This window comes from Ictalurus furcatus, chromosome 17, assembly GCF_023375685.1.
Source record: "Ictalurus furcatus strain D&B chromosome 17, Billie_1.0, whole genome shotgun sequence".
Classification (NCBI taxonomy): domain Eukaryota; kingdom Metazoa; phylum Chordata; class Actinopteri; order Siluriformes; family Ictaluridae; genus Ictalurus; species Ictalurus furcatus.
Genome location: NC_071271.1, coordinates 17,447,692 through 17,467,275, shown reverse-complemented (window position 1 = coordinate 17,467,275; position 19,584 = coordinate 17,447,692). Strand labels below are relative to the sequence as shown.

Sequence of the window (19,584 nt, the reverse complement as noted above, 5' to 3'; positions counted from 1 at the left end):
ACTTTATTAACAATTAACAAAAATGAATACATTCAGACATAAGGGATAACAGTCAGATATTAACTTCTTTTCATAGAATTTGTGATGGTTTTAATAGTTATAATTAAAACCAAGAGAAATTGAGAGCGTATTTTCTCATTAACCATTAACCAGGCAGTTATAAACCGTAAGCATAATTGAATTGAATGTGTTTAATCTAAAGTCCAGTAACTCAAAAAGTATTAATTACGTCAATTTGAGTGAATTAAGTGGTGGTAAAATGATACAAATTTTTTTAATCTATTAACACTGTGCAACTGTTCGGTCCTATATATATATGAAAAGATCAGGAATAAAAAAAAGTGACTATGTGTTTACCTATGTGGAAATATATTTAGTCTTCTGAAAACCAGCTTGGGAGGCCCTGAACACAACACTATTACATCAAGTATAGGAATCATGGGATGAGCATTGCAGAGCACATCACAGCTCATGCACTGACGCAGTTATAATTAATTCCATTAACAAACGCATATTCACTGGCAGTCCTGCAACATGCTATTTTAAAATAAAACAAAAACAAACAAACAAAAAAAAAACCCACCCACTGGCAGTTGTTTTGTAACTTGCAAACTATAAAACTGACTACAGTAGAATCTAGTACACACAAGTCTCAGGTTTAAACATTATGTGCAGAAAAACCCCCAAAACCAGTTTGACTGCTGAAAGATAGATAGAGAGATAGATACCCACAGTGAATTTGTAATGGTTATAATGTGAATTGTTTTGGTTTTAATGGAAACTATAAATGGCACTCATGCAATATGCTATATAAAAAAAATAATAAAAAAAAAACAGACAAACAAACAAACAAAAAAAAAAACACACCCACTGTCAGTTGTTTTGCAGCATTAATCAAATCACTTTTTTATTGCATAAAGTACATAGGAATTGCTCAGGGCATCAATTAACCCTGCCTGCAGTTGGCTACTTAACTCTAAACGTTAATATTCTGTCCGGTTCACTACATTCTTTCTAACCAAACTGCATTCAGATCTCTTTTTGTAAACAGCCCTTGGATATAAAAAGAAACGATATAAAACCAGGGGTGTCACATACGACTGACCCAATTCAAGTTTTAATCCAGCGCACCAAATGAATTTAGAATTAATAAATTGAAGTCATCTTGTAGACCATAACATGAATTGAAAGATTTGGGGGGTGGCGGGGACACAAAAAACAAACAAACAAACACACCACTATACAAAATCTAGTGTCTCTTATTCTACAGGGGGCAAAAGAGAGCAATAAATTCAGGGCCCAAAAACTCAGTTGACAAAATGAGTTAATGATATTAAATTAGCAAGCTAAAAATTTGAACTGATTTAACATTTATGGAATAAGAGCATAATTTGGTAATGAACTGCAGATTGTGTCTGGTTTGTAGATGATACATGAGCATTCTGCATGCAGATTTGATACCTTTTGTATAAATGGTGATAAATAAACAAACATTATTTGGTCTGGCCCACTTGACATTAGACTAAGTGTAACATGGCCTGTTACATAAAGTGAGGTTGACACCCCTGATTTAATTAGTTTAAGAATCTGTGAGGCTTCATCCCTGTTAATATCTTGATCCTGCCTGAGGCAAAACAACAGAAAGTGGTCAAACTTGTTCAACTGTCACAATGGAAAAACAGCCTCAAAGTTCAAGTGTCAATCTTTATTTTTGACCCAAACTACCACGTACATGACTGAGGCAGAACATAGCTAAAGGAATATTACAACGGACTTATTAAAAAAACAAAAAAACAATTTGATGTACTTTTAAGTTTATGAAAAAAAGAGCATTGATTATTATCCAAAAACACTGATGTAGTTTTCCCTCAACTACTGTCAGACAAAACTACACTTCAGAAATGTGTATCAACACAAATTAACATGCCAAAAAACAACAAAGCATTATACAAAATCTTAAAAACAGGTGTTTGAAACAGTGCTACCAAGCTGACACCAAGTCTTGAAGGACAGAGCACGACAGATTTGCAAGCATAAGCCTCTTAGGTGTTTCACTGAATGTCAACAGGAGAAGTCTGTGGTGCTAAGCGTACATGTCCTCACGGTCAGCGTTGTAGATCTCGCCCTCCTGCAGCGATGCGAAGTTGAGGAAGTGAGAAGGCCGGTGAACCTCGTGATAAAACTCTTTCGGGTTAGACAGCTGCAGCTCGTATTTCATATTAGGGTCATGTCGAACGCCTGGAACGGAGAAAAGGGGAAATAAAAAAGTGGGTTATATATATCAAATAATTTAAGTCCCCTAAAAAATGTTTAAAAAACGACCAATGTGCTTCAACGTTTTCAGCCTGTTCTTGTTGTACTCACCCATGAAATTGTAGTTCCAGGACACTTGGCCAGGCACCATGAAGAAGCCAAGGAAGCGATCTGACAGCAGCATCTGCACCCTTTCATAGTGAGATGGCAGGTAACCCTTGGGGTTGTTGCCCTTATCTGTATTCTGCCTGCCCCACTCGTATCCACTAGGAGTCAGCTTATAAGCAGTCAATGTACAAGATCCTGGAGTGAAACTACACAAGAGAGAACAATAATCAAATCAATCACTGGCTTCATTTCCACACAACCTAATAATCTGCTTGATCAGAATTCGATCTGTAATATAATATACAGCTAAATCAGAGCAAAGGAAACTGATTAAAGAGGAGGCTGATCTAAGTGGAATTTCAATCCAATCAAATGATCTGGGTAATAAAAATAAAAATAAAACAGCCAGTATCAGCTAAGAAACTAAAACACAAGGAACAGGACCACTGAAATAAATTAACCAATTACTACTTGCGAACTGACACTAATGCACTTCCTCTGTGTACCTGCAGGTAATAATGATGGTCTTCTCGCCATCCCAGGATGGATTATCAGCCATGACTTTAGCGTGTGTGGTGACATCTTGGGGAGACAACTGAGGCGATTCATTGGGCTGGGTGTGGATCCAACCAAGCGGCTCCATTTCCTATAAAAGAACAAGATTTTCTAAGACTGGAAAAAACAAGCAATGCTGTGGGGGAAATCAATAGACTATGGAGATCAGAGAACATATAGAAATTTCTATGACGCGTAACTAAAGAACAGAGACAGACCTTGAGATATTCGTGCTGTGGCAGCTGAACGGGCAGGTGAACAGTTTGATGGGTGCCCCATTGTGGCACCATCACAATGCAGCGAATTTCTTTCACCTGTGGGTTATCTGGAGGACTTGTACCGTACAGATAACCGGCAATCTATAGGGGGGAAAAAACAACAATAAAGAAATGTAAACAATATTCTAGAGAAAACTAAAAGCCTGTGAAACAGCAGAAGTATGACTCACTTGAGCACGCAAGTCAGAGATGCAGATGAACTTCTTCAGCACGTTCTTAGGCAGAATGTAAGTGTATCCAGTTTCTTTGATGTCATCAGAAGACACGTAGATGTGGTTGGTACGTAAGTGCAAGTTGGCTGCAGAGATCGCCCTATAAATGAGAGAGAGAGAAAGAGAAAAAAAAAAAATGTGCATACAGCGCACTGGCAAGAATATAGGACATACACTGCTACATAGGGAGGAGGACATATCCATGGACGTATGACATATGGAACATCTTGAACAGTCATGTCCTACCTGACTCTCCATTCAGTCTTTGAGGAGAAGGTTTGAGTCTCGTAGTTGCTGGTGGTGGAAGTAATGATTTCATCACCGTGCTTGTTAACGGTGCGAGTCTGCGTGGCTGTTAGCTGAGACTGCTCTTTAGTCTGTTTCTCAATCTCAGCAATCTGCTGCCTCTGCTGAGAGGGAGCAGAGATCTCCATACCCAGGATGATGTCCCTGATCTCAGACTGCGTCAGAGAAGCCACGTTCACACTGGAGAAAAGAGAAAGAAATAAGACTTGGAGCATACAGTTCATTCATGTTAATGCTTGATTTTTTCAACTGGACTATTTTCACAAGAAAAGGTATTCTGTTTCCCCAATAATATCCTTATCCATAGGGGCATTCGTTTGTTGCAGTTTTTTCCCCCCTTCACACGACGAGCCTTACTTACTTGTTCTTTTTACCATAGTCAGCCAAGATGAGATCTTTGAGCTGCACCTCCACCTTGATCCACTCCTCATCAGTCAGAGTGGGCCAGATGTGATGTGGCTCAGTGATGGTGGTTTTGTCAGGCTTCAGGATGACCTTTGCACGGTCGTTGTTCACATGGAGGGCTCTCAGGATCAAGATCAGACGTGAGAAGGCCTACACAGGAACACGACCTTGTTATAGGCACTGCTAGTCCTTTACCATGTTTCTGTTTTTTTTATTTTATTTTATTTTAAAAAGCAAAGAAACTACGAAAAGGATTAAATTAACTTACAGTGTAAGAAGAAATGGTCTTCAGCCAGTCATCGTACAGATTGAACAGGACCATCTGTGGCTCAGTGGCCTTCAGAATGAGGTCCCCAAACTTCTCCACCTTTAGACATGCCTGGAAGGGCAGCTGCAGCTCAGAGCCTTTGATGACAATGTTGGGGAAATCCAACAAGTGCACCTAGAAAACGAGAGAAAAACAGTGAATAGATGGTGCGCACGCGCGAACACACACACAAACACACGATTATCTCATAGCATCTAACAAACTGCTTCTGAAGTGAGCGTACCTCAAGAGGATCCAACATGCCCTTTCTGGTCACAATGATCTGCTTGGGCTGCTCTTCAACAGGCAGTGATCGAATAAGAGCAGCCACTTCCTCAGCAGTTTTCCACTTGGCCAGCTATAATGAAAAGATCAACTTAGAGCCTGCGTGTCCATTTTACTTCAGACAAGAAGAGCCATTGACGATAGAAGTAAAAATCATAATAATAATAATAATAATAATAATAATAATAATCCTACCTGCCCCAGACGCTTCTGTCCAGCCCATACAGATGTGTGAATGATCTTTAAGAAGAGTTGCCCGGTTCTTGGATTAAAGATGAAAATGGCCCCGTTGATGGGTTTTGTGGTCAAGTTGCCCTCAAAGGTCTGTAATGGAAAGACAAAATCACTGTGAGCATAAACACAATTAAAATTTAATTGCACAAATGTAAATGTACACAGCCAGAAGAAAACGCTCAAAAGAGAACGCCTGGGAGGCTATCCTTACCTTGTGGATGGTGACTCGGTACACGTTGGTGTCATCCACAAACCAGATGATTTGATTGGAGAAGAGTTCTCCGTAATTCTGTGATGACAGGTAGGGCTCAGTGGGCTCGGAGGAGTAAAGCTGCAGACCCTTGCGGATGCGCTCCCTCAGCACGTACAAGGCAGGGTTGGCCTTCATGATCTTAGCCATGGCCTGCTGGATCAGAGGTTTGCTGCCAGGGAACCAGTTTCCATAGGCACTGCATGGAAATACAGATAAAAAAAATAATAAATTAGAATAAACAAACAATGCCAGAATATCAAAACCCAAATAATAAAAACAGCCTTGTAGACTATCCCGACGAAACACTGACCTGTGCAGATTGTATGCCAGATCGATGGCTATGAGCACCCCAGTAGGGGATGGGTAGATACTCATGTTATCTGTGGTGTAGTCCAGAAACTTTGCCCTGGCATATCTCTCAATGTCATGGGAGTCATAATCTCCCCATCTGAGCTGAATGTCAATCCAGTACTTCTGAGTGGTGGTGCTGTCCATCACATCCCTACATTAGAAGAAACAAACAAAGACACACACACACACACTCAACAAAACCAACCAACAAAAATTTTTATTATATATATATATATTATATAAATATAAATAAAAGGAGCCAGCAGGCAGAGTTTGAGAACATACTTGGAGTCAGCCAGCAGTGACGGTCTTGAGACGTTCCACTTGTACGATGCAAAAAGCAGAATATCCGCACAAGAGGAGTTCATCTTGTAAGACTTCCTAGGATGGATGGTTTCCTTCTGGACGGTTTCAATCTCCAGCGCATCCAGTTCCTGGTCAAACACCTTCACACACACGACATACAAATCTCGATGAAGCACATGTATAGTAATGAAATGTTGAATAGCTATGCAAATCAACTAGCACACCAGTCTTACTGGCCAAACAATAAAGCACATCTTTATTAAAAAACAAAAACCACACTCCGAACCTGACACAGATCCATGACAATGCTCTCGTGAATCTTCTGCCACAAGTGAGCTCTGAAGATCTGGATCAAGGAGATCTTGAGAGTGGGAATTTTGCCATGCATGAAGATTCCAGTGAGATCCAACTGCACCTGGAAACCCACGTATACCTAAAGAAAAAAACAAAAACAACAACAAAAAAAAACAGAGGACATCAGCAAGTAGCTATAGAGTTAAGACAAGAGATGACAAGAACTACAGTAAGAATGATTGTGTACATTTGCTCTGTTGATCGTGGGAGACCACCACAAAGTGAATCGTCGATTGGGGATCTGGTTCAGACCAGATCTCTGGGCATTGGTCAGCTTCTTCCATTTCATGGACTCCTCAAAACCACTGGCCTTTTCCCTATGGAGAAGAAATAAATGGTTAAAACATAATCCCGATGGAGTTCTATGATGAATAAGGCCAAATAGACAAGTTTGATAGGGTAAGCAGTAACCCTTACCAGAACAGACCCTCCCAGGTGGGAAAGTATGTACCCTTGAACAGAGTGTGCTCCAAAATTCCTTCCACTCCTCCTAGGGCTTGGATCATGTCTGTGCGGTAGTTGTTCAGATTCCACAGTTTACCGTCGTGTCTCTGGTGAGTCCACCAGAACGGATTTTGCTTAAGCACCTGAGAACATCATCATACAAACAGATTTTAGATCAGTCTGTAAAAAGAACTAGAAAGATCTCCATACGTATCAAAATCATATTGGGTGAAAGAAAGGGTTCTAACCTGATACTGCTTGAAGTCTGTTCTGACTCTCCAGCCCTTGTCATAGGCCAGCGTGTGCCTGTCTTTCTGGAACAGGGTGTTGATACGAGGAATACCTCTGTCCCAGGAATCCTCCAAATCCTCAAGAGTCAAACGCCTGGGACAACACAAAACTAGTTTAATTCTAGGTAAAAACAAAAAGCCGAAATATTTTTTCCATTTCATTCACATTTAATTCTTTGTTTGATTACTGTACCTGTTCTGGGCAATGGCCTCCTGTCTCTTGAGAGCATATTCAGCCCAGACTCTCTGAGAGTCGATGAACTCACTCTCCCATGGCTGGATGTAGCGATACAGATTGGGAATCAGCTGATCCTCCTCATGGCTCATACCGGAACGGAAGTGAGTGATGCCCACGTCGGTCTGTTTGGACCACCTGGTAACGCACAAAATTGACTGACATGTTTCTCATGATCTTAAAAACCTTTTGATCTGAAGGTGGATGATTAGATATTTGAAATCGGTGTTGTAAACAAAAATATAATCAACATATTCATTTCTTTCATTAGAAAACTAACATTTTATTTACAAAAGATTTTTTTTAAACTGATGACTTGGAGCAAAATATTGCGAAAAGCAGTCAATAAGAGTTCAGCATAGGTGGGAACTCCTTTAATACTGTTTAAAAAAAATCTCCGTGAGATTCCTCAAGGAATTGGTTGGGAAAATGCCAAGAATACATTTCTGGAAATTCTAGGCAAAAAGGGGTCTACATTTAAGATGCTAAACTACTAAATTATTTAGATTTATTTTGGATTTTTTTTTTATCAAAACATAATTCCCATAGTTCCATTTGTGTTACTGCAGTTTTGAGGACTATTATTATTCTAAACTGTGGAAATAAATAACTAAATAAATAACGAGTGTGTCTAAGCCTTTGACCAGTAGTGTACACCAGTTATCACACTAAATGTAGTTTATTTACTTTTATACGTGTTACTATGTCTGGATGTGAATGTTGATGTGCCAGACTATGACAAAATATTCAACCCTAACACACATTACCTCAGGTCAGACTGTGGGATGAGGACGTGACCCATAGAAAGCATGCCCAGACCCCCTAACTCTTTGGGGGTGTAGAAGACAACAGGAGGGAAACGACTAGGCATTTTGGAGTTCAGACCAATCTTGATACGGGTCTGGATCTTATTTTCACATTTCACCAAAAGGTCCAGCAACTCCTGAGTGTTAACCACAGCCTCGCGGAAATAGGTCATCAGACCAATCAGAGCAGTGTTCCATTTGTTCACAATCTGAGACGTGCAAAAGTAAAAATAAGAAAAATCATAGACGTGAGCAGACTAAACCAGAGCATGATACATAACAGAAATATAACAATTTTGTACTATAGATGTACTATAAACGTGTGGTCGAGGATATGTCACAATATCCTTTTCTTTCTTGTGTCATACCTTGGTGAAGGTGGTGGATCCAGAGGCCATGAGAATCTGTCGCACTCGGTTATGGAACCTCTGCATTGATTCGTCATCCACTCGCAGAAAGCACTGCGCTGTCCTTTCCTTGGTCACCTGCAGACAAACATATAGATAAAAGTTAGCCAAACAACATATCCTTAAAAAAATAATAATAAAAATACAGTCAATGGTACTAAAAGCTTCCAATGATTGACATGTTTATTTTAGTGTCCTGACCTCATTCTGCAGGTTCCACACTCCATCCTTGTGGGTGAACTCCTCATAACTGGTGCGACATTTGGGCAGGATGCGGCACTCGAATCCGCACATGTTGAAGAGCAGGTTAGGGTTGTCTTTACTGTACACGGACACAAAGCTGTTCTCCCACTGCACCGTGGTCACAGAGCGAGGAAGGCGATTCTTAATGTCCCAGAACACGGCACGGCCCCTTGAAAATCACAACGAAACGAACATCAGCCCTGTCGTATATACTTTCAAACACAAATTTAAGGAATTTAAAAAGTATATCAGAACGAGGGTTAGTGTGTCGATACTTACAGGTTAACATCATGTTTCATCAGCCTCATCCTAGCATCTCTGGGCCAGCACTTCTTATTGTTGTAGCCTACAATGTTCTCATTGTTGGGATCAGGGTGCTCAGTAAGGTAGCGTTGGATCAGATCCCTGGCTTCATCAGCAGAAAACCTGAGAAAACAAAAATACTCGAGTCCCTATTCATTTAATTAGTTAAAAAAAAAAAAAAAGATAATAATTTGTGAGATCAGATCAGTGCATTAATTAGAAACAGCACTCCCATTCAGAAGCGAACCGTAAAATTGTCTGAAAAGTCAGGAACCAATGAGAGCAAAACCACATTTACTTCATTTTGTATTTATTATGTACAACATATGCTCTACGTGTTCACTCTTATGCTCTATGCATTTTCTCAGTCATGATATCATGCTTTTTACGGATTTTGCTCACCTGAAGAACATGTGGATGCGGTCAATGTATCTGCAGTACAGGCGAATGGGGTGGGCACTCTCTGTAGCACTGTCCTGGAAGCTGAGGAAATCGTTGGGCATCTGCGGGGGTCCAGCCATCTCGCTGGCGCGGTGAAGACCCAGAACGAGCAGGTCCATCACCAGCCCGTAGTACTGCACAATGAAGGAGGCAAACTGCAGGCCCCTGATGATGCCGTACGAGTTGGTGTGGTTCATGTCCTAGAGCAAGGCAAGAACACCACACGGTCGAGAACAATGATACTTGTGTCCGGTATGCATTTGTATTATAATCTGAATCAGTTAGAAAGCATTTAAACGTTACTTGGCCTATAAATACATTCAGGTCACTGACAAAGACCATGTCTATGGAAATGAAAGTTGTGCTGCTAGAATATAGAATATATTGAAGCTGCAGAAACAATTTTAATCTAATTTTTTTTTATATATTTCACAATATAACACGTATTTACCTACAGTTATGATTTTATACCACACATGTTCCAGATGAAAGTCATTTTCAATGAGAAATTATTTTTTGTATTTATTTTAAGCCTGTACCAAAATGCCCAGAGGAGCTCTATGTGAGAATCAGCTCCAGAAAAAAAAGGAAGGGGAAGAAAAAAAAAATTCCACAGGAAGAGTCTGCTGGAATTTCTCAATTACTTCCACTACCAGTCAAAAGTTTGGACACATTCATACTTCATTCCCCCCACATTGTAGAATAATAATAATAATAATAATAATAATAATAATAATAAAGTCATCAAAACTCTGGAGAACACAAATGGGACTATGGGAATTATGTTGTGATGGAAAAAATCCCAAATAAATCTAAATAATTTAATATTTTAGCATCTTAAAAAGTAGGCACCCTTTTTGCCTAGAATTTCCAGAAATGTTTTCTTGGCATTTTCTCAACCGATTTCTTGAGGAATCTCCCCGAGATGTTTTTTAAACAGTATTAAAGGAGTTCACACCTATGCTGGACTCTTATTGGCTGCTTTTCGAATTATTTCGCTCTAAGTCATCCATTTCAATGAATTTTTTTTGTAAATAAAATGTTAGTTTTCTAATGAAAGAAATGAATATGTTGGCACAATTATATTTTTGTCTACAACACCGATTTCAAACATTTAATCATCCACCTTCAGATCAAAAGGTTTTTAAGATCATGAGAAACATTTCAGTCAAGTGTCTCCAAACTTTTGACCGGTAGCGTGTGTAATATCATTGTTAGACATAACTTTTCAAACTTTGCAAACTGAATTTGAACTTTATATATAATAAATTTTATGAATAATGCAAAATAAAACTAAATGCAAATGATTCATGTTTTTTTTGCAAGTGGCAGACCTTGTAGTTGATGACCACGTTATTCTTTGCAGTCATGTAATCGGCAATGTTGTGGTCGACAATCAGACGCAGAAGCCTGTTAAGCAGAGTCAAGTCTATCTTTTCATACATCTTCTCATAGCGTGACTCCAGCATGACGTTACACTCGCCCTCTGTGGTCTCCCATACATCTTGCAGGTTGTTGATTCCTGGGGGAAAAAATTGATTTTCAGATCACTTGAAATCCTAAGATAATGTCTGTGTTACCAGATGACCAACACTCGCCTTTGACCATGTCTAACAACAAAGGGCAGCATTATCCCTCACCTTGGCACCACTTGTATACCAACAGTGGAGGTGGCTCTGTGTCAGCAGGTTTGATCCAAGGTGGGAAAAGCCTGCGCTTGTCAGCCTCATACCACAAGTACTGGTCCAGGTAAGCGTCTGTGATCTTCTCCAGAGGCTCCACGTCATAAACGGGCACCAAGTGACTGTACAGGTCCATAAACTCAATGCCCACCTGGAGAAATTACAAACAGCACTGAGACACATACAGTAGGACAAAGGACTCACGAGAAGGTCTGAAAGGCTTGATACTGTGTCAGTGCTGTGCTTATAGATAACGATTTCACATATTCACCTCTTTGAACGCTCTCTGAGTGAGGAGATGACGCTTGATCCTGGACAGAGCCTCGTGAGGATTGTCGTACGCCTGCTCAATCAGACCCAACTCCTCACGTTGGGACTGATTCAACCTTGACTTCACACTAATACACACAAAACACAAACAGTTAGAGGGCGCTCCGAATAAACGGTAAAATCATGGTTAAATCAGTCGTCCGTATTATCTGTTTGGATGTCTCGCTGGAAGGGTCTGCACTCACCTGTAAGCCTCTTTGAGCCTCTCCAGAGCCAGGATGAGCAGCTTGGTGTCGTGTTTGTATGAGAGAGGGGGAAAGGGAATCGGAGAGAAGCGCCGACTCTCCAGCCAGTGCACTGTTGTGGTGTAGATAGCGACTGCCTCTTCAGCGGTGATGTATGGTCCGTCCTGAGACAGACCGAGTCAGGAATGATTCTGCTGCTACATTTACTCTTTCCTTAAGCTTGAAATAACACATCTAGAACTTTACCTTTAGGTAGTTGTGCTGTCTCTCCTGCTCAGCCTTCAGGTAGAGGCGTGTGAGGCGGCCAAGGTTTTTCTTGCAGACAGTTTTGTCCACAGTTGCTCCTCGCCTGATTCGCTCGCGGTTGTAATGTGCCGTGTTAGTCCACCAGTCGGCTTTGGCCTTGACGTATCTCAAGATCATGTTTTCAATGGGGGTGGGAAGCCCTGGAACCTGTAAATCGATGGCGTTACTATCTAAACTCACAATTCTAAACGTTATTCGTTTGGAGATCTATAAAACGGACACGATCCAAGACAATTACGACACGCGATACGTAAAGAGCTGAATATATACCTTCCAGGGAATGTTGGCCTTCCAGCACCTCCACGATTCACTGAGATGCTGCAGAATGGTCCTGGCCTTGTTCTGTTTGATTCCCTCAGGCATCATGTCCAGGATGTCATGCATCACAGCTGCTCTCAGCTCCAAGTCAAAGTGAGACTCCACACGCTGTTTGGTCACAGTCTTTGCGACACCCTTGGAGTGTCGACCTGAAGGAAAACGATGACGTTGATTTATTACATTCTTATGCTCGCCAACAAATTCCATAGTGATGCAGGTGTTATTGAACAAGCTTACACAGCAACTATGCAAATACATTTTATTTACCTTCGAACTGCCTGGCCAACAGGTTGCCAAGCCACCTCTCCAGTAGAGGAGTGATGCCCCTCATGAAGAAGAGCCACACTCTCCATCCTGGAGCCCAGAAGCCACAACCTGGACCCTTCCCAACTGGGCCCTAAAAACAAAAACATACCAACTTCACATTCAAGCCTGAAAACATCTTGAAAAATTTGCTCTATGCTCGATGGAAGGGTTACATCTGTGTAAAACTGTGCTTACTGTGTTGAAGCGATAGTAAATGAGATGCTTCAAGTCCTTGCACATCCTGATCTGTCTCATTAGCTTGTACTTGTAACGATACATGCCAGTCAGCTGACCAACATGGGCAAAGATATACTGCAGGCCATCTGCCAACTACAGAGAAGCACAAACAAACAAGAACACCGGTTTTTAAAAAGACAAAACGAGAACATTGCGAAATGGAATGCAGCACAATAATCGTTTTATCGCGATTATTTTGTTTCCATAATCATCGGAGGCCATAATCAAAACTGAAATTCTGATTAATCGCACAGCCCTACTACAGGTCATTTGAGACACATTTATATAGGTTTGGTTCAATAATAGAAGTAGTACCTGGAATGAGTCAACATTCCCCAGTCTGTACTGCACATGGCTGTCCACAACCAGTTTGCTCAGACGAAGAACCTCACGGCACAAGTGGAACGCGTTCCCGAAACGGGACTTCTTACGTTCCTGGAAAAGTAGAACGTTACCATTAGTAAACACATACAAAAAGATTAACGCTGCACGTACATTAAAAAAATCATCCTCATCTACTTTTTAGGTTCGGCTTCATTTTAGACAATCCTAGAATCTGCTTACTTTTGTGGTGAGGGTTTTCACAGGCTTCAAGTTGAAGTTGTAGTCCAAGTGCAGGTAGTTGAGGTTCTTTCTGTGAATCAGCAGGTTCAGCATGTTGTAACCCTGACGGCAAACCTGGAGACCCACCTCCACCCAGTCCAATTTTGTGGACTGAAAGAATTTGGTGGCCTTGAAGGACCGGAAAAGGTACCTGTGGACAGACGACAAAAAATGTCACCGTTACAGCGTATTCGTAAAAGACGTTATGTCTAAACAAAACTTCTCCAAAAAAAAAAAAAAAAAAATGCATGCCTTCTGTGGAAGAACTACACAAGACGTCATTACAAAATAACTCACCTCTTCTTTTGTGCTTTAGGTGGTCTGTGTTTCAGAGCATTGAGTACATAATACTTCAGAAGCTTCTGATACGAGACACGTACTTTTACGGGCTGTCCTGCAGGGCAATGCTCCCGGTACCTAAAGAGATTGTTTTTTTTAAACCACAAAGACACCATGTTTATAATATAAAAGACAAGCTTGAAGAAAAATGACTCGCTCACCAGTTCTTGATGAGAGGAACGTCGATGGCACGACGACTTCTCCCTGAGCGCAAGTTGAACGGACGAGGGGCCCATAATAAAGCAATCCCATTGGCTGTGTTGTCAGTATACAGGGGTGTCTCTTTGAGGAAAGGCTCCACGTACTCAGGAAGTTCAAACTCCTCATCATCATCAGGCAGTGGCTCCTGGCTCTGAGGACAACAAGCAACACATTTCTAAATTAAGAGATTTATTTAAAATGGCAGGCAAATTTTACTGATTTATTTATTTTTACAAGAAATACCCATATGACAACAAATCTGGAGCAAAAAACAAATCCAATCCATTTCAATAAGTACACTATACATATATATGATTAAATTAAGCTTCATAATAACATCATAAACTTCACACATAAGCTATAACCAGTAAAAAAATAAAAAATAAAAAAAATCCCTATATTAGTATATGCCATAATATCGACTAATTTTCTAGAAATAAATTCACAATCTAATAACATCGATGTGTCACCATGCCTGATGCAAACATCAGCTTTAAACATGTAAACATTCTCATCCTGTATTAATTCACAACACTAATGTTTTATGATGGAGGAAGTAGAGATTTCTCATCCTGAGGAACTAATATTCTATAAGAGTTAAACCACTAGATATAAACGTTTAGCCCAGGATTTGACAGGTTGCTTACTTTAACAGAGTGTCTGTGAGAAATGGGATTGATGAGAGGGTCAAAGTAGAAGGCAGGCAGATCAGGATCCTCTGTCTTGATGAACACCACATTAGGTGTGTGGTACCTAGGTATGAATCAATTATTAGTGGATTAGGAGCAGGTTTTTATTTATTTTTTAAACAAAGTTTGACAGTCAAACCATGAAAAGAGCATGTACCAAGTGAGGTGCACGTGATGGGGAAGGTTGTTATACAAGTACGGGAAAGCAATCTTGTACTCCGTCCTAATAGGCTGTCTGATGATGATCTTGTTGATGTCGTTAAACTCGTTCCAGTCTTCATCCCTGTAGTAATACAAAGCGGATTAGGTTAAATTGTTCGATGTGAACCGCTTTCAATCATGCTAGTGGGTGCAGAGTCAGGATGATAAGTTTATAAAAAACACATACTGGAGATTCATGTCTCTGACTAGGGGTTCGAATTTGGGTCCTCCAGGAATGGCCATGTTCAATGCTTTTGAAGTGAAGAAGGCCTTCAGATCAAACAGATAAAAGTAGTTTCTATCCACCAGATCAGTAAGCAGCTGATTGGCCAAACGATACAGTGTAGACATCATGGGCAAACTGAACTGCCAACGTCTATATGTAGTTCCATTGACGTACCTGTGGAGAGAAATGGGGGGCCCAGTAAGGTGAGTCCTGCACAAGTAGTTTTTTTTTTTGTTTGTTTTTTTTTTGTTTTTTTTAAATGTCCCTCACTCACTTTGTTGTATCCTTCAGGGGTTGATGCTCATAAAACCATTCCGTCACAGAGCTGTCCTCCTCAGGGTCCAGCTCCATTTGAATGGCCTCCAGAGGCTCCACATCGAGGATATTATCCGCATAATCCAGGGGAGGCTCTTCATCATCGAAGGGAGGGAAACGCATGCGCTTGAAGTGTCGCCTGTCTCTTTTCTCACGCCGCATCATGATCCACATGGCACTGGTTTAAAGAAAGAAAGAAGAAGAAAAAAAGAGTGGTTACTGATTAAGACTTCAGGATTTAGTATCTCTATCACAACTTAAAAATATATATATATATTTTTTTTTTAAATGCACAGTACAAAACAGTTTAATTAGAGATGCCTCCTCACCCCCACTGTGCGATGTAGACAGGCTCAATGACCCAGGGAATTTCATTAACAAAGGAAATAGCTCCTGTGATGTGGTAAAGCACTGGTACATCTCTGATCTGCTCCCAGGGCATGGGCATGTTCTCCAGCAGCTTGAGCACTGCATGAGGCATGTATTTCAGAGCCCTACAGGCAAAAAAAAAATATGCACAAAACATTACAAATTTTGTAGTTTTCATTATGTCATACTCTGTCCTAAACCATATTAATTCTGTGTGCCATTGCTGAAAAACTGAATGAGCTTCTTTAAAGTTGGTGGTAATGTCTTTATAGAAGTTTTGAATGTGTGCGCTAGACTTTACTGAAGCTTCTGCTCAAATATCTGATTTGGCTGGACTGGTACTTCTAAAACACTTTCAGTCCTGACAAATCAACTTGAAACTTAAAGACACCAAACATAACTTAGCTAACGGATATTTGGATATTACGAGGAAAGCCGTATCAATTAAAAATGAACAGTTTTTGGCAAACCATTGATATTACATTCAAAATGAATCTCAGTACTTTTAATGTAGTCAAATTAAAATTCATTCAGCCAAGTGATTTCTTTACAAGCGCATAGCTTTATCTCAATTTACCCAAGGTAGACTCTTTTGTCATGACGGAACTTCCTGTTGGTCATGTCTCCATGGTCCCTGATGATTTTGCGCACATGCTCAGGAGGCATGTCCTCCTTCTGAGCGTCCACAAACCCGAATTTCCTTTTCTCCGAGTAGCGTTTCGCCTGCAGCTGTTGCCACTTTCGAGCTAGTATTTCAAAATAAAAAAAAAGTTGAAGAATGCACCAGTGTGAGCAATACACACGAATGAAACAGAATTCTGTATATATATATATATATATATATATATATATATATATATATATATATATATATATGGCGCACACACACACACACACACACACACACACAAACCCCAAGAACTCACCTTTTTCTTGCAGTTTCTCCTCAGTCATGTAGTCAGGGACAGGAGCTGGAGGAGGAACACCCGGTGGCATCCCACCTGGGACTCCTCTGTAAGGAAACGCAGCTGCCATGGCAGCGTCTGTGGGATGTAAAGAACAAGAAATGAGTGATATTTAGCTCCAGCAGGACATAAGGACATAAATAAACCCATAGCACTAAATGATCTCGCACAACAGTACATCACGTGTCATGTAGTGTCTCAGTGTGCAGAACTGAATGAGCAGGCAGTGTTACCTAAAACTACAGGGTACAACGCAACTTAATGAAGTGAAGCACGAAATATCGACTGTTCACTCATTAAAACCCAGCATACACTCGCAGGACGACTTCTTCATAAATATAACAGAAAGGAACAGCATTCACGAGCGCGAGGTCCACCGAAATCCATTTCAACTACTTTTTCTTTTTGACTTTGCTTAGCTTTTAGCTAGCAACTAAAAGCATTGACTTGCTACTGAAAACTAGCTACTAAAGAGCAGGGCTTCTTTACGGTATTTCAGTAGCCAAGAAATAAGTCTGGTAATAAATTAACACATACATACATACATACATACATACATACATACATACAAAAAAAAACAACAATGTGAACTTTGAGACTATTTTAACTGGAAGAAAGTTAACGTTAGCTAGCACAACACAATGTCGTGCAACATGTAACAATGCTAGCAAGCTTACTTAGCATCTCACTCATACTGCACAGAATGCCGAATACCAACTATTGCGGACTACAGATATTAAAATAAAATGAAACGCTTTAACACATCTCAAAACATCTTACTTTCTTTAAAACCAGTTTCTCTCCACTTCGACCTGCTCGTTACAGTTTCCTGTTCAGCTCTGCAGAATGGCGCACAAGGTAAACGATTCTACACGTTGTGCGTAGACAACTACAATACACCAACGCGTAGTACGCACTTTCTGAGCGTACGACATATAGAACTCCGGAGGAAGAGTAGAAAGTACGTAAACCGAACGCCCGGGTTTTACACCGGAAGTGAAATTGTGTAGTTTCTGTTTTTCCGTTGGTTTAAAATCTCACGGATAAATCATATTCACGGTTACGTTTATGAAATGTAGCTTAGATTTAATATAAATAAAATAGCGTTTAAAATTGCAAACTTATAAAACATGGAGCTTTTTATTGTAATTTGATTTTTTAAAAAAGTTTTATATTATATAATATATTACATTACATTACATTACATAATATATTATATTTTTCTGATTGATTGAACTTTGGTTGGTTTTTCTCACATAGTTGAGATGTTTATTTAAATTAAAAAAGAAAAATCTACTGATGATGTGGAGGAAAACAATAAACACACACACACACACACACACATATATATATATATATATATATATATATATATATATATATATATATATATATCTGTGTGTGAAGCTATACCTTGATTATTATTTTTATGCTGTTTATTTACTGGTTGTGGGTATTTGAAATGGAATTAAATACACTTTAATTTATTTTCACTGTACAAGTTTGGGGAAATAAAATTAAACCACTTTCTGTTTTTGATCCAGCTAATGAAAGTTGTTACATAAGAACATAAAAATAGACAGTGTAAAACATGACACTGGGAAGAGGAATTATGCATAAAGAATTATGTACATATGTGCATATACATTTTGAACATGGACGAACTAGATTTGCACACAGGAATACACAAAGTCTGTAAAATACCTTGGATATGTGTTGAATTGAGCTATATATGATGTAAATATACAGGAAAAGTATTAGGTACATATGAAGCTTGACAATGTGGTGTGTGTGGTTAGCGTTACTGTCGGTATTGTGTGTAAGTAATGTGGAATCAGAGTTGGAGGTTTCAGTGTAATAACTGTGTGTAGGGAGTGCAGGGTTATTGGTGGGCTGCATGATTCACCCGAGGATCACCTATTGTGTAGACACTGTTATATAATACCTAATTGTATTTTGTGATTACATAAACCAATATTCTAGGAACATCAGCACCATCTGGATGTAAGCCTGGCTCACAGATTACAAACACTAAACAGAGATTTTCCCCTGAGCTTCCAATCAAATAATCATCATGACTCCCATTCAAGGCTACTGCACATTTTTTCCTGTGGAAAATGTACTGAAGCCAGTAAAGGATGCGGAATAGGACTGTGGAAATACAATGGCAGTACATTTTTGTGTCCTTCTCCTTTTTTATGCTAAAAATAGGCATTCAGGAAGATTCACTTACTCAGCTCTGACAGCCACTGCTGTGCTGTTGTGCATGCACCAATGCTATGATGTTTAGTAACTGTGTTTTGCCCTTCATCCGTCATCAGTTGATACAACTTCACTCCTCGATTTCCCTGCAGCTGGCGTCTTTCCAAACAGGATGCCGTTCCCTTAAGTGTTCATGATACTGTGGCAACAAAATTAGATACTTCTAATTATATTTAGATATTTTATTCACTTATCCAACAGATGTACTATAAATGACATCTGATAGATGTGTAGGTCTTATTTAGGTCTGTGTGCTGTGAACTACATGATGTTTAGTCAGGCACTAGGCTACGTACAATATATCAGACACATTTTGCACCACACAATATACAGTGCTGTGAAAAAAGTTATTTCTTCTGTTTTTGTGTATCTCATACTAAATTGTTTCAGAAATTAAAACAAAATCTAAGATAAAACAAACCCAACCTGAGTAGACACCAAATACAATTTTTAAATGATAATGTTATTTACTGAAGCAAAAAAAAGTTATCCAATACCAACTGGGCCTGTGTGAAAATGTATTTGCCCCCATAGTTACTAATTCCCCAAATCTATGAAGCTACATTCATAATGGGGTTCAGTTGGACTAGACACAACCAGGCCTGATTACTGCAAACCATGTTCAATCAAATCAACACTTAAATAGAACTTTTTCAACAACATGAAGTTGGTTA

At 39.6% G+C, this 19,584-nt stretch overlaps 1 protein-coding gene across 1 annotated transcript; it reads right to left on the bottom strand.

Moving 5' to 3' along the window:
* Positions 1-877: 877 nt before the first annotated feature.
* On the bottom strand, positions 878-17,536 carry prpf8 (pre-mRNA processing factor 8). Its single transcript, XM_053647899.1, has 43 exons — positions 17,429-17,536; positions 16,610-16,726; positions 16,261-16,429; positions 15,644-15,808; positions 15,274-15,492; positions 14,961-15,173; positions 14,730-14,855; positions 14,531-14,636; positions 13,844-14,034; positions 13,641-13,760; positions 13,305-13,494; positions 13,056-13,175; positions 12,699-12,833; positions 12,465-12,594; positions 12,150-12,346; positions 11,820-12,026; positions 11,574-11,737; positions 11,330-11,456; positions 11,017-11,209; positions 10,711-10,898; positions 9,338-9,576; positions 8,912-9,058; positions 8,591-8,801; positions 8,351-8,467; positions 7,944-8,191; positions 7,135-7,314; positions 6,900-7,035; positions 6,625-6,794; positions 6,395-6,524; positions 6,140-6,286; positions 5,833-5,993; positions 5,507-5,698; positions 5,155-5,392; positions 4,905-5,033; positions 4,669-4,782; positions 4,386-4,559; positions 4,074-4,267; positions 3,653-3,892; positions 3,365-3,506; positions 3,135-3,275; positions 2,868-3,007; positions 2,365-2,567; positions 878-2,238 (listed from the first exon to the last, which is right to left on the bottom strand). The coding sequence occupies exons 2-43, from the start codon at positions 16,716-16,718 to the stop codon at positions 2,084-2,086; spliced, it is 7,017 nt and encodes a 2,338-aa protein (XP_053503874.1). The 5' UTR covers positions 16,719-16,726; positions 17,429-17,536; the 3' UTR covers positions 878-2,083.
* Between the last annotated feature and the right edge of the window lie 2,048 nt (positions 17,537-19,584).

Coding starts and splice junctions, on each gene's coding strand:
- prpf8 (XM_053647899.1), bottom strand. CDS start 16,718: ATGGCAGCTGCGTTTCCTTACAGAGGAGTCCCAGGTGGGATGCCACCG. Junction 11,210..11,329: donor CTCAGAGAGCGTTCAAAGAG/GTGAATATGTGA, acceptor TAATTTCTCCAG/GTGGGCATTGAGTTTATGGA. Junction 6,287..6,394: donor CCACGATCAACAGAGCAAAT/GTACACAATCAT, acceptor TTTTTTCTTTAG/GTATACGTGGGTTTCCAGGT.